Source organism: Bos taurus, chromosome 28, assembly GCF_002263795.3.
Source record: "Bos taurus isolate L1 Dominette 01449 registration number 42190680 breed Hereford chromosome 28, ARS-UCD2.0, whole genome shotgun sequence".
NCBI lineage: Eukaryota > Metazoa > Chordata > Mammalia > Artiodactyla > Bovidae > Bos > Bos taurus.
In genome coordinates this window covers 22,436,505-22,452,146 of record NC_037355.1, presented here as the reverse complement: position 1 = coordinate 22,452,146, position 15,642 = coordinate 22,436,505, and the positions used below count along the sequence as shown (strand labels likewise).

At 34.0% G+C, this 15,642-nt stretch overlaps 1 protein-coding gene across 5 annotated transcripts in view; it reads left to right on the top strand.

Annotated features, from left to right (window-relative positions):
* CTNNA3 (catenin alpha 3) overlaps positions 1-15,642 on the top strand; it is a 1,905,103-nt gene that overhangs the window by 1,727,646 nt on the left and 161,815 nt on the right. For all 5 annotated transcript variants that reach the window (XM_005226477.5, XM_005226478.5, XM_059882614.1 and 2 more), the window contains 1 exon segment: positions 15,083-15,264. In XM_005226477.5, the coding sequence (XP_005226534.1) occupies positions 15,083-15,264 (182 nt within the window).

Below are 15,642 nucleotides of genomic sequence, written 5' to 3'. Positions count from 1 at the left end.
ATTATGTTTATGCTCTCAGTCCATCAAATCAAATGTAATAAGATGACAATATGTCACATTTCTCATGATGTTGGCCTTGATTACTTGGCTAAAGTGTTGGTTATTGGCTTTCTCCACTGTGAAATTATGTTTATTTTTTTGTCGTAATTAGTATCTTGGAGAAAAGTATTTAATGCTATTCAAGTTTTATTTCTTCTCAAGTGTTTATCTACTAATTTTAATGTTCATTGCTTTATCTTGCCACAAATATTACATGCTATTTGCCTAACAATCATTTTTATATCCCTTATTTCTTATGAATTTATTAATTAGAATTAAAAGAAAGCTGTCCCTTGTCTCACATGATTTGTTCAGTTTGTTTATATCATGATGGGCTCATGCATATTTATTGTATTCTATGGATTTTGTTGTTCTGTTTTATTGATTAGTTGTCCCAATTTTGCTATCAGAAGCTTTTAGAGTTTGGCTCCTATATCTTTTTAATGTTTCCTCTCTGATATTTTTTAAGGAATTGCTTACTTTTTTGCATCATAAGACAATCCAAGTTCAATGTTTATCAACTCTTTTAACTAAATTCATCTTATCAATATTAGATGGCAACTGACAAGTAAGCCTTTGCACGTTACTTCTTCCAGTGAGGACCTGCCTCTACCTAGACTTCAGATTAATTGGTTGCCTTGTGATCTCTAAACAAGATGATCTATTTTTAGTTCATTCCAGATTGACTAAACTTGAGACAGGTTTATTCCTGACTATAGGACTTTCTGACATTCCAGATTGACTAAACGTTAGACAGGTTTATTCCTGACTATAGGACTTTCTGACTTTCCTTTTTTAATTTTTTTTTAAAGAGCATTTACTTTAGAAAACTTGTAAATTATTTCTCTGTTCCTTTGAGATGCAAATATCTCCCAGCTTCTTATAAGGTTTACAGTTCAGAAATACTTTTTGCAAGGACCTGGGAACTACCCCTTTGAAATATAATAATTAAGAAAGATAGTATCTCTAAACTACCAGCCTCTGCTGGATAGTAGAAGCCAGACTTAAATAAGCACCATTACCAAACATACACCGTCTAATCACATTGACCAACCGCCTCTTTAATGTCTTCTACTACTTTTCCACTAGCTCATTCTAGTGCTTAAAATCTCTCTCAACTTTTGTTTAGCAAAGCTGAGTTCTCTCCCCTATTGCAATACTCTTGAAATAATTTTCCCCTGAATATTTAATTTAGCCAATGCAATTTTTTGTTGACATCTCTGATGGGCTAAGAAAAAAAGGTCATGAACTTTAAAATTTTCTGACTTGTTCTTTTTAATGTGGATGCAAGGTTTACTCCCATTTTCTAAATACTCAGTTAAAAACAGAGATTGTAGCTTTAAAATATTTCCATTCCCACTTTGTGAAATTCCGATATTACCCCAAAACATGTTCATATTTTTATTTACACAAATTATGTATATGGATGATTATCAAAGAATGTGATAAGGAGTTTGACAATTTTTTTTTAATATGGAAACTTTAGTTAAATATAGACCAGAACAGGGGAAAATAAAAAAGAACAACTACCCTTTTGTGATATAGTCACAAAATAATATTTGTGAATTTTCTAAATTCTTTTTTTAAATACCTAGCAAGTGGTAATCAAGTTACAAAAATATAACTATTCACTTTTCTTTGGGGATTACACATCCAAATCTAATGAGCTTTTTAAATTATCACATATATGTGATAACAGATGTTATCAGCATATGTATATAGATTGTTAACATGGTACTGTATTAAATCATAATATAGATATGTATATAAGGATAATATATGGATAATTATTTTCAATTCTGTACTATTTTTCTCAGATTGTTATTTTATTGAAAAACTGTTGTTAGCAAGATAAAGTGTTCAAATTCCCATAAACTCTTGGGAGGAAATCAGTTAATTATATTTTATTCAGTTATATATTTCATACATGTATAAATATTATAAATTATATTCATGACAAAGTACAATTAAGAAGGAGCTATACTATCAGTAGAGATGTAAAATTTTTTCTGAAGTTATATCTGTTTTGCTGCTAAATCACTTCAGTCGTATCTGACTCTGTGCAACCCCATAGACGGCAGCCCACCAGGCTCCTCTGTTCCTGGGATTCTCCAGGCAAGAACACTGGAGTGGGTTGCCATTTCCTTCTCCAATGCATGGAAGTGAAAGTGAAAGTGAAGTCACTCAGTCGTGTCCAACTCTTTGCGACCCCATGGACTGCAGCCCACCAGGCTCCTCTGTCGATGGCAAGTTAGTGGTGCGCTATTCATATAACTTGTCAAAATTTTATCTTTGAAAAGTATTTTAATTAGTTATAAGCAGACATTAAATATCATCACATCATCATAGATATTTGAAAACCTTATTTAGTAAAACACTTGTTTTTCTGGAACAGTTCTAGAACAAGTTATTTTGGATGAAGATACACATTTTAAAACTTAAAAAAAATATCTACTGGACCTGGTCTTCAAATTGTATTCCATGTTATTTAACTTACCAATTGAAATATTCCTAATTTAATTTGATATTTTCTGGGCAGAGGGATTTTAAATTTTTTGAGAGCAGGAATGGTGCCATATAACTCCTATGAAGTAAATGCTAGGTGATGATGCTATAGATGAGTCACTGTCATTATTATGACCAAACATAATTGTACTATGCTATAATACACTGATAGGATGGAGGTGTCCTGATTTGCATAGGAAAGTTTATTCATAAACTGAAAGACCCCGAGTTATCTGAGCTTTCTGTCACTTCTTTGATAGATTTTATTTTCCTTTCCTGAGGTCAGACTAGCATTCTTTCTGTCTACTTCCAATTTACTGTAAACTGGGGCATGGAATTCAGGTAACTAAACTTCCTTAAATTGTGTGCAAAGTATAATTTGCTAAGGTCTGAGTCACATCCTAAAGGCAGTCTTGTAAATAAAATGAATGGGCTTTTTAAGACTTGATTGGATTTCTCCCAGCCTTTATAATATTTTCTTATTGAATTGTTCCTTATTTATGTGTAGCAGTGTAGCTTCAAAGCCTGAGGATTTCTACTTTTTCAGCCTTGGCAAGACCTGAGACAAAAATTATTACAGAAACCTAGAATGAAGATCTAAAGAAAAAAATGATGCAATTGAATATAAATTATTCTAAATCCTTATAATGTTTATATTAAAAAAAATATAGAGAGGACTATATAGATAAGAATACTCATTTTTGTTGTTCAGCCCCTCAGTCATGTCTGACTCTTTGCAACCCCATGGAGAGAAGCACGCAAGGCATCACTGTCCTTACCATCTCCTGGAGCTTGATCAAACTCATGTCCATTGCGTTGGTGATGCCATCCAAACATCTCATCCTTTGTCGTCCCCTTCTCCTCCTGCCTTCGATCTTTCCCAGCATCAGGGTCTTGTTTCCAATGAGTCAGCTCTTCACATCAGGTGGCCAAAGTATTAGAGCTTCAGCCTCAGCATCAGTCCCTCCAATGAATATTCAGGATTTATTTCCTTTAGGATTGGCTAATTTGATCTCTTTGCAGTCCAAGGGACTCTCAAGAGTCTTCTCCAACACCACAGTCAAAAGCATCAATTCTTTGGTGCTCAACCTTCTTTATGGTCCAACTCTCACATCCATACATGACTACTGGAAAAACCATAGTCACATTTACTTAAATTTCAATCATATGATACACACCAGGATCCTGAATGAACTTGTTTTCTGTGAATCTTCAGTCATATTTAACTATATGAGGATTACTTTCGTAGGTCATGAATCTCATTCAATTTTTGTTTTTACTGATAGGGGCTTTCCTGATAGCTCAGTTGGTAAAGAATCCATCTGCAGTGCAGGAGACCTGGGTTGGATTCCTGGGTTGGGAAGATTCGCTGGAGAAGGGATAAGCTACCCACTCCAATATTCTGGCCTGGGGAATTCCATGGACTGTGGGGTATCAAAGAATCAGCCATAAATGAGCGACTTTCACTTTCTTTCACTTTTTATTAGTAAAACTTACTTGTCTCTTAATACCAGAGAACTCAGAATAGAGGCTTCAGGTATGTCCAAAGAGAGGTTGAAGCATCTTTGATCAGTGATATGACAGATGAAATTGTATTTTAGGATAAGAGAATAAACTATATGACCTATAAAAATCCCTGATACCTTGACAAAATAAGAAAATAGAAAATATCTGTTTTCCAAGCTTTTAAATTTTTTAAAATAATTCTTTTAAAATTTTAATTTAATTTTATTTAAATTTTGTTTATTGATTTTACTTTTCCATTAAATGTATGGAAAAATTTAACCCTTCTGTAATATACACACATATTTCCATGATCTAGATACAGTACTTTTAACATACTTCCAGAGTCATAATTGCTTTGTATTTCTAAACCACTTCAAAGAAGTTTGCAACATCATAACATTTTATGCCTAAATATTTCAGTGAGTATCTCCTAAAATAATTTGTATTATCTTATATAACCACAATATTGTTATCATTACAGGAATATTAATAATCACTTTTTATACTTTCTAACAACCTATACTCAAATTTTTCTGTTTTCCAAATGCTTTTTACAGCTTTATTTTATCCTAAAACCAAGACATAAGTTGTTTTGAAAGCAGTATATGACTGTTTTTCTTAAGGCTAACATTTAACTCCTAGTACTAAAATCTATGCTGCAAATGAAGCCATAAATAAAGATGTATGGCCACCTGATGCGAAGAATTGACTCTTTGGAAAAGACCTTGATGCTGGGAAAGGTTGAAGGCGGGAGGAGAAGGGAATGACAGAGGATGAGATGGTTGGATGGCATCACCGACTGGGTAGATATGAGTTTGAGTAGGCTCTGAGAGTTGGTAATGGACAGCGAAGCCTGGCGTGCTGCAGTCCATGAGGTCGCTTAGGGTCGGACACGACTGAACAACTGAACTGATAGCATAAAAATAAAAAACAACAAAAACACCTTGGAAGTGTTTCTTCATTTATAGGTAATATGTATATGTCCCCTACAGGCCTCTTTTCCATGATTGTAAAAGGTAGATATTAACAATATGAACCTTAGAATATTATTATTCAAATGGTGTAATTTTTCAAAAGTGCTTAGCAAAGTGACTGACATGTGGGAAGCATGAACAAATGTTAATTTCCATTATTATAATTACCATTATAAGGTAGGCAATCAATCAAGTTAAGCCTGATGATTTAATACTTAACTCTGTTTCAACCGAGCCCCTGAAGACTATAATGTTTTATAATAAAATGAGATAGGTTTTCTTTAGTAGGAATATGTGAGTATATCCCACAAGATTTTAAGAGTACTAATTTTTTTTGACAGATGAGGAAATGGAGAACTTTGTAAAGCTAATATATTTATAAATTTGATGTAAAAGACTATGTATAAAAATATAGAAATGTATATTATTCCTTAAAGCAGAGTCCAATTTCAATCTATAAATATCATTTTAAAATATTATGGAAAACTTTCCTTAATGAATTCTCAAGAATATGTTTGAAATTACAATTTAGTATGCTTAAAATCAATCCAAAAACACTTTTTTAATACATTTTTTTTCCAAATTTTAATTAACTTGAATTTCTGCTGGCAGTACTTTAGATTTTCTAAACTCCAATTTAGAAATATTCTACTGCTTATATTTTTGATATATTAAAAACATTTTCATTCCCAAATGCCTCTGTGCTTATTAAAAAATTATAAATGCTACTAGTCAATAAACTCTGGAGGTAAGAATAAGAATTCTTCCTTCAGAAATATTTATCTAATATGCATACATCAGGCATATTTTTAATATTTAAAAACATTTTATTTTGAATGTTAATAATAATTAACATTCACATTAATGTTAATAATAATTAATACCCACATTAATAATATTAATCAATTAGAAATTTCCTAATATTTATAAAATAGTAATTGTGGATTACTTATTTTAATGAAATACTCTTACTGTATTCTATCCCAGTTTATGGATAGGGAAGGAAGCAGAATCATATGATTTGCTTAAGAATTCAATTTTCACATAAAATTTATAGCTAAGTAAAGCAAAGTGATGGAGAAGACTCTTGAGAGTCCCTTGGACTACAAGGAGATCCAACCAGTCCATTCTAAAGGAGATCAATCCTGTGTGTTTTTTGGAAGGAATGATTCTAAAGCTGAAACTCCAGTCCTTTGGCCACCTCATGCAAAGAATTGACTCATTGGAAAAGACTCTGATGCTGGGAGGGATTGGGGGCAGGAGGAGAAGGGGACGACAGAGGATGAGATGGCTGGATGGCATCACTGACTCGATGGACAGGAGTCTGAGTGAACTCCAGGAGTTGGTGAGGGACAGGGAGGCCTGGCGTGCTGCGATTCATGGGGTCACAAAGAGTCGGACATGACTGAGTGACTGAAATGAAAGCAAAGTGATTTTATGGAAAGAAAGAAATATTAATAATGGCAACAGGTAGATTTATGTAACAAATCTGCCATTAACTAGCTGGATAACATTTTTCAAGAGCCTTTTTTCCTAGGACTCAGTTTCTTTATCTACAAAATAAGCAATTTAGATTCTAGAACTTCTGCAAATAAGAGAATTATGGTGAGCTTCTCTACTATATGGTTTTGCTTATGGAATATATTTACTCAGTGTATTACTTGATTGCTTCTTCAACTCTATGAGATAGCTATGTGAGTATTTTTAAGTGCCCTTTTCCATAATGGGCTTCCTTGGTGGCTCAGATTGTAAAGAAACTGCCTGCATTGCGGGAGACCTAGGTTTAATCCCTGGGTTGGGAAGATCCCCTGGAGAAAGGAAAGGCTATCCACTCCAGTATTCTGTCCTGGAAAATTCCATGGAGACAGAAGCCTGGCAAGCTGTAATCCATGGGGTCACAAAAAGTTAGACATGACTGAGAGACTTGCTCTTCCATAATATTTTAGAAACTCTTGGAGGCCATGCTCTTGTAGTTATATATATTAATTGTAAGCACCATTGACTAAGACTCTAATATATTCTAGGTACCATTGTTTACAGACAATGGTCAGAAAACCCCTAATGAGATTATTATTATTTAACATGTGATGAAACTGCAGGTAGTTAAGTTACTGTCTACAAAGCTAGTATTTGACAGAGCAGAGATTTGAATGAACCTCTGTATAACAACATTTTTTTTTTTGCCTTTTTTCTATTACCATTTTTTTCTCTATCTTTTTTAAAACAGGTAATGAAAATCATTTGATGTTTTAAGTACAAAAAAATTAAAAAAAACTAATATAAGCATATCACTATTTTAGGTTGTAGTGATGAGCTCAGTGAAACTTAAAAGTAGGTAAAAAGATAAGATCAATTGTGCAATTAGTGTAGTGTTAGAGAAATAACTTCCAGATGTTCAAGCTGGATTTAGAAAAGTAGAGGAACCAGATATCAAATTGCCAACATCTGCTGGATCATCGAAAAAGTAGGAGAGTTCCAGAAAAACATCTACTTCTGCTTTATTGACTATGCCAAAACCTTTGACTGTGTGGCTCACAACAAACTGTGGAAAATCCTTTAAGAGATGGGAATACCAGACCACCTGACCTGCCTCCTGAGAAATCTGTATGCAGGTCAAGAAGCAACAGAACTGGACATGGAACAACAGACTGGTTCCAAATCAGGAAAGGATGATTTGGAAAGGAAATTTGTCACCCTGCTTATTTAACTTATATGCAGAGTACATCATAAGAAATGCCAGGCTGGATGAAGCAGAAGCTGGAATCAAGATTGCTGAAGAAATATCAATAACCTCAGATATGCAGATGACAGCACCCTTATGGCAGAAAGTGAAGAACTAAAGAGCCTCTTGATGAAAGTGAAAGAGGAGAGTGAAAAAGTTGGCCTTAAAGCTCAACATTCAGAAAACTAAGATTATGGCATCTGGTCCCATCACTTCATGGCAAATAGATGGGGAAACAATGGAAACAGTGAGAGACTTCATTTTCTTGGGCTCCAAAATCACTGCAGATGGTGACTATAGCCATGAAATTAAAAGATGCTTGCTTCTTGGAAGAAAAGTGATGAACAACCTAGACAACATATTAAAAAGCAGAGAAATAACTTTGCCAACAAAGGTCCATCTAGTCAAAGCTATGGTATTTCCAGTAGTCATGTATGGACGTGAGAGTTGGACTATAAAGAAAGCTGAGCACTGAAGAATTGATGCTTTTGAACTGTGATCTTAGAGAAGACTCTTGAGAGTTCCTTGGACTGCAGGGAGATCCAACCAGTCAATCCTAAAGGAAATCAGTCCTGAATATTCATTGGAAGGGCTAATGCTGAAGCTGAAACTCCAATAATTTGATCACTTGATGCAAAGAATTAACTCATTTCCAAAGACCCTGATCTGGGAAAGATTGAAGGCAGGAGGAGAAGGGGATGACAGAGGATGAGATGGTTGGATGGCATCTCTGACGCAATGGACAATGAGTTTGAGAAGGCTCCAGGAGTTGGTGATGGACAGGGAAGCCTGGTGTGCTGCAGTCTGTGGGGTTGCAGAGTCAGACATGACTGAGTGACTGAACTGAACTGACTGATAGAGGAATAACAAAATTCTGTTTGAAAGTAGGGTATTAGGAATTTGAGGTTAACATGTACACACTACTATATATAAAATAGATGATCAACAAGGACCTACCCTATAGCACAGGGAACTCTACTCAATATTCTGTAATAACCTACATGGGAATAGAAAATCTGAAAAAGAATGGGTATATGTTTAACTGCATTGCTTTCCTGTACACCTGAAACTAACACAATATTGTAAATCAACTATACTCAAATATAAGACAAAATTAAATTTTAAAAAATGAAAAGAGAAGTGAACAGATAAAATAAGAGAAATTAATTTCTCCCTTTTAGAGGTAGGAGCTTAGGAAATGTGTAAATGTAAGTGACCAAGAAAATACAAGATCAGTGCTATAAAATTTTTGATCTTACACTCCTGTTTTTCTTTATGTGTTGACAGCTTCTATTAACAACTTGAAACAAACATTTATCATATATATGTCCCAACTTTGAGGAAACATTCAGTCTAGGAGCTGAAGAAGGAAATGGCAACCCGCTCTAGTATCCTTGCCTGGGAAATCCCATGGACAGAGGAGCCTGGTGGGTTACAGTCCAAGAGTCAGACAGGATTTGGTGACTAAATAACAACAATAGTCTAGGAGCAGAAGACCAAAACAACAACAACAGCAACAAGTAGATCCACCATTATTCTGAAAGATGGTTATACTTTCAAAGACCTTTCATCTAGTAAAATAAGATATTCACATTCATAAACAACTAGGCTACAACAGAGAACAATATAAAGATCCTGAGAGAAGATTTCATAACATGTTCTGAGATTTTCAAAGGAATAATTATATATAGCTGGAGAAGAAAGATATACTCAATGCATCTGGCTAGGAATATAATTAAGTTTGGACCAACAAAGATGAGATGTGGAAAGAAAATGAGCAAAATAATTAGTGGGCAATACCTTAAGATATTTACCTGCAACAACAAATAGCTTGATTTAGCTTGAGTGTACAGAGAAGGGAATGGCACCCCACTCTAGTACTCTTGCCTGGAAAATCCCATGGACAGAGGAGCCTGGTAGGCTGCAGTCCATGGGGTCGCAGATAGTCGGACATGCCTGAGCGACTTCACTTTCACTTTTCACTTTCATGCATTGGAGAAGGAAATGGCAACCCACTCCAGTGTTCTTGCCTGGAGAATCCCAGGGACGGGGGAGCCTGGTGGGCTGCCGTCCATTGGGTCGCACAGAGTCGGACACGACTGAAGCAACTTAGCAGCAGCAGCAGCAGCAGCAGCAGCTTGAGTGTAAAGTGCCTGAAAGGAAGGAGAAATAACATTGAAAAGCTCATAGAGACAAAGGTCATAGTGAAGCCTGTGTCATAGTAATTTCACTCCTAGATATAGTCTCAAGAATGCAACGGTATGTGCACAGAAAGAAAAATATAAGAATATTCACTATTCATAACAATAAAAATAGAATGCTTCCCAAAAGGTCATTAATAGAATTACAGGTAAGTAAATGGTTTTATGTTTCACAAGGTGGAATACTGTCTGTATACAGCAATGAGAATAAACAGACTATAACTACATGCATCAATTATAGATGTATTTCAAATATATAAAAGCTTGACATAAGAAGCCAGGTACAAGAGTATTGTTATTATTCCACTTTTATAAGGCTCAGAAACAGGAAAATCTATAGCTTTAGAAATACAGGTGATTGTTCTTGAGAGATAGTGGCTATAATAGGACACATGAGGCCTTTGGGATGCTGCTAATTTTTGTGTTTCTTAAATTTGGGTGTTCAGTACATGGATTCACTCAATTTATAAAAGTTGTTCAATTGTACATTTATGGTTTGGGAAATTATCTATGTGAATTTTCTACTTTAAATTTAATGGTGATATTTGAGGAATCTATATCCTTTATTCAATAAGAAGACATGAATGGTATGTTTTAGGCTGAACAATTGTACAATCTTATCAAATTCAGATTGAATCAAGTGGTAGCAAGACAGAAGGATTGAAAATGAAAGAAAATTAAGATCTGAGCTTGTATAATAGTAAGTGAAATACAAAGAAAGAGGTGAATGTGATAAATGTACTGGTGATAAAATGGACAACCATTGTGCCTAACAGAATGGGATAGATACAAGGAGAGGACTTAAAAAAAAAAAAAGTAAGATTACAAGCCTGAGGCAGGTAGTACTGCTGACAAACTTGAAAATAAAGATAAAGGATTTGGCAAGTGCTGGCAAACTAGTCAGCAGGTCAAATCTGGCCCATTGACTGTTTTTCTTTAGCCCATGAGATAGAAATGTTTGTTTGTTTGTTTTACATCTTTCAATGGTTAAAGAAATTCAGGACAGCTGTAATCAGAATATAATATTTTTGACGTGAAAATTTTATGCAGTTCAAATTAAAATGTCCATATAAAGTTGCATTGGAACATGGTCATGCTCATTTGTTTGCATAGGGTCTACTACTGCTTTTGCATTATAGCAGCAGCAGAGTTAAAGTAATAGACTTATTGCGAAATATATACTAGTATAGATGTACTCTCTTGGTTTTTTGAAAAATTCTGGTAACCTCTGTTTCAGAGCTAAAATTATAAATGATATATGTATTACTTGAAAATGTCTTATAAGCTAATGGGAGCTTTTGTTGAAGAGAGGAGAATAACCTTAGAATTCTGAGGATCACTAATTGTATCGAGTGAAGAACTGAATCTCTTAGTATGAGTAACCATTAGCATTTAATAGCACTTAAGAACTTTAAAAGCTGTATTCATATTCATTTGATCTCTAAAACAATCTGTTCAGTCAATATCATTTTTTCTAATTTACAAATAATAAAACTTCGATTTTAAATTATATGAGACATATTATGGACAATAAGCATTTCAAAAATAGAAGGTGATAGAGAAATACCATTGAGGAGAAGGTAGATATTTTGGTATTTGGTGGGTGGTAGTCCTCTCATTTGCAGGCATGGTGATAGAATGAAAACTCTGGAGCTAGAGTTTCTGGGTTTTCATCCTGGTTCTACCATTTACTAACACTATAATCTTGAGTAAATCACTTAACCTTTTAGAAACTCAGTTTCATAATCCATAATATTAGAGTAAGAATGCTCTTACCTCATAGGGCTGCTATGATGATTAAATTTTAAATATATGTTAACTTGCCTAGAAGAGTATTTAGCATATATAATGTTATTTTCATTATCTTTTGGGATAAATTTTTTAATCAGTTAACATACAATGTAATTTCATTTGAATGGCAGGGATTCAAAAAGCCTTCAATAGCTCTTTATATCAGAGTTATATTCTATATATTTGAGCAGGAGTAGAACCACTTAGCCAGCCAGTAATAATGTTAGAAATTCCACTTGCTTGACTTATCTTTAAGTTCGTACCTCGGTTCTTTGCTTATCCTGCAAAAATATAATCCAATAAGGAACTTTCACCCATAATTCCTAAATATCAAATATTCTCTGAAGTTCTATTTTGCTTTTTCATAATAATTGAAATTGATTGATGGCATATAATAAGTCATTCACAGAAGCACTAAAATCTTCAGTAAAGGTGTCACTCAGTAATTTAATGCTTTATTGTTCTTGTTTTTCCTCATGTAATAAAAAAGGTCAGAATTATCTAGAACTTTTAATTTTATAAACTATTGCCTGACTTTTGGCCTTTATCTTGTCAGGAGTAAATATCTGCCAAGTATAATTCACCATGTGAGTTGAGATGTTATTAAAGAAATTGAGTGCAATCCATGAAATTCTTGTCCAGGACAGGGTCAGTCTCAATGCTATCGAATAATTGACTCTATTTCCTGCATGACAGGTGGATAGCAGTTGCAATTATTGTTGTTTTGTGTCTGGGGAAATGTAGACAGGAGAGTTAAGTGACTTCTTCAAGATCATATTGTAAATTAGTGACATTCCAAGGAACTGAACTTGGAATACACTTAATCAGATCACCTCTAGAATAGTTTGAACTTTATCATGAAGACAGTGAAAATGTTTCCACAATATTCCAGAATACACTTCAAAATTATTTCTTAGATCCAGAGTCATACATTTATTATCTCTGAGATAAAGACTATAAAAAGAGGCCCCAAATAAATTGATCTATGGCTTCATTATTTGCAACTTTAATTACCTTTTTATGAAAATGGAGAAAATGATAATGACTAGGAGTGAAGAAAGGAAAATTCATTTCTATTTTTCAGCTAGTTTAGTGGGTTAGTACCTTATAGCTTTATTAATGGCTTGTATACTATTGATTTAAAAGGTAGCTATGTCTTTATTTATATGTTTTGCCACATACCAGCAGCAATGAAAGTTGCTCTTCTTATAAGCTTATCACATAGGCCATGTTTCCTGAGAAAAGAAACTACAATCTATTTTTACCTCCTAAGGAAGAGTCATCTGTACATTCATCAATCAAAAGTTTAGTCTCCTAGCTTATTTTAGTTCTTGAAATAAATAAGGAAAACAAAGCAAATTTAAGTGCTATATATGTGATTGTATTTTGATATTTTCATTGAATAAGAGATAACTATTGAGCTTCCCTAGCCATCCCCTGGTGACATCTCTGATCTTCCAAGGCAGTAGTGGGTTCAATCCCTGGTCAAGAAACTAAGATTCCACATGCCGTGTGGTATGGTTAAAAAATAAAAGAAATAAAGAAGAAACTATCATTTACTGTACACTCAATATGTATCAAGCCTTGTGCTAACTGAAGTATGGATGATTAATCCTGAAAATTTAAAAATACCAAGTTATTTTAGACCCTGAATTAGGCCTCTGATTGGTAATAAATGACAGATAATTGACATTGGTTCTGTGACTTTTCTTTTTTGGTTAGATTTTCCATTGATCATTCTTATAATTCTTTCCATTAATATATTTTAGTGTTTCATTGTTCTTGTACACTACTGCCCGATAAAATGTGTTTTCAGTATTCTGAATCTAGCAATCATACTTTTGCAAAGCTTTCTAGATTATGTCTTCCAATTTTACCATTGATAGGTAAACTAGAAATTAACATCTGGAAATGCATAGGAATTGTAGCTATCATATATTTCCTATGAATAATCAAATAAAATTCCACTTATATAGGATTTATCACTTATAAATGTTCCATCTCAAACCTATGTGCTTGTTCTACTTTTTGATTATGTATGAATTTCTTTTTTGACAAGATGATTGAGTAGACAATCTCATGAAATTTTATGACCTTGATTAATATTATTAAATCACTTTCATTTCAGAGTTCTTTTTTATTTGATAAAAAGTCATAGGTTTCAGGTGCTATAATTGTTTATATGGTAGTGTAGTGGTATGGTGGGCTTCCCTGGTGGCTCGGATGGTAAAGATTTTACCTGCAAAGCAGGAGACCTGGGTTTGATCACTGGACTGGGGAGATACCCTGGAGGAGGGCATGGCAACCCGCTCCAGTACTCTTGCCTGGAGAATCCCCATGGACAGAGGAGCCTGGCAGGCTACAGTCCATGGAGTCACAGAGTCAGACATAACTGGGTGACTAAGCACACATCACAATAGTGTGGATGGTTTACTATGATCCCACATTTCAAATGTCAAATGCAAGAGGCAAGTCTGCATACTGTTCAAAATATGCTATATACAAAGAATACTACTACACCAGTGCATTAAATTCACTGTGCCTAAGAATTTACACCTCAAATCTCAGGATGCTAATTAGGGAGGGCTGCCTTAGCAAACTTTGCCTATAACATTTTTATCCTTCCCTCAGTTTGTGTACACATACACACCTGAATATGTTTATATGCACCATATACACATTAATCCTTAGAATTTTATAAATGTGCTTATCTATATACATATGATTTATAAACGTGTACTGTACTGTTTACCAATGTGTATTCAGTGTTTGTAATTAATTCCATCTTTTAATGTAAATATATACATATTTATACATAGTCTCATTTCAATATGTTTTTATATTTGTACCTTTTGAGGCATACTGTTAGTATAATTTAAAGAGGTATATACTTGTCTAACATGTGAGACATTAAATTATGTTTGAATTAATTTATAATACATTCAAAATTTTGGAAGTCCTACATTTATATTAAGGAATAGATTTAAATATGTCATATATTAAATTATACTTTGACATTCATTAATTTAATGTTGTAGTTCTAATACTGTAATTTTACATTCTAACATTGTTGCAAACAATTATGATTCAATAGATTTCATATAAAAAGTTAAACCTGGGTAGTTTTGTTATATGACTTTATGGCTGATTCGTGCTGATGTATGGCAAAAGCTGACGCAGTGTTGTAAAGGAATTATCCTATTAAAAATACATTTAAAACAAAAAAGCATTATGTCTCTATTCTTAAAGGAACACATTTTATAAACATCTGATAATAATCACTTCATTGTAAAATGTATTTGACATAATGGAATGATTATAATTTGAATTATCACCTGTTTTAGGCTAAGATGACTCAATTGCCTGAGGCAGAAAAGGAAAAGATTGCTGAGCAAGTTGCTGACTTCAAGAAAGTGAAGAGCAAGTTGGATGCTGAAATTGAGATATGGGACGATACGAGCAATGATATCATTGTTCTGGCCAAGAAGATGTGTATGATCATGATGGAGATGACAGACTTCACAAGGTAATTGTGTGGGAATTGGTGTGTAATATTTATCATCTTAGAAACATTTGTCAAATTAGTGAAACTTTGAGTTTCTCTGAGTGTCAGGTGCTAAAAATTAAGTGGTATGGGGAAAGTAAACGATAAAGAATTAGAAAGTTATAGGTAGTTTCTAAAGGTTTGGTAAATAAATGAGGCAGTTTCTCATAAACACCTCAGGAACAATTTTAGAAGCCACTTGAACTTCCCTGGTAGCTCAGATGGTAAAGCGTCTGCCTGCAATGCAGGAGACCTGGGTTCTATCCCTGGGTGGGGAAGATCTCCTGGAGAAGGAAATGGCAACCCACTCCAGTATTCTTGCCTGGAGAAACCCAGGGACGGAGGAGCATGATAGGCTAC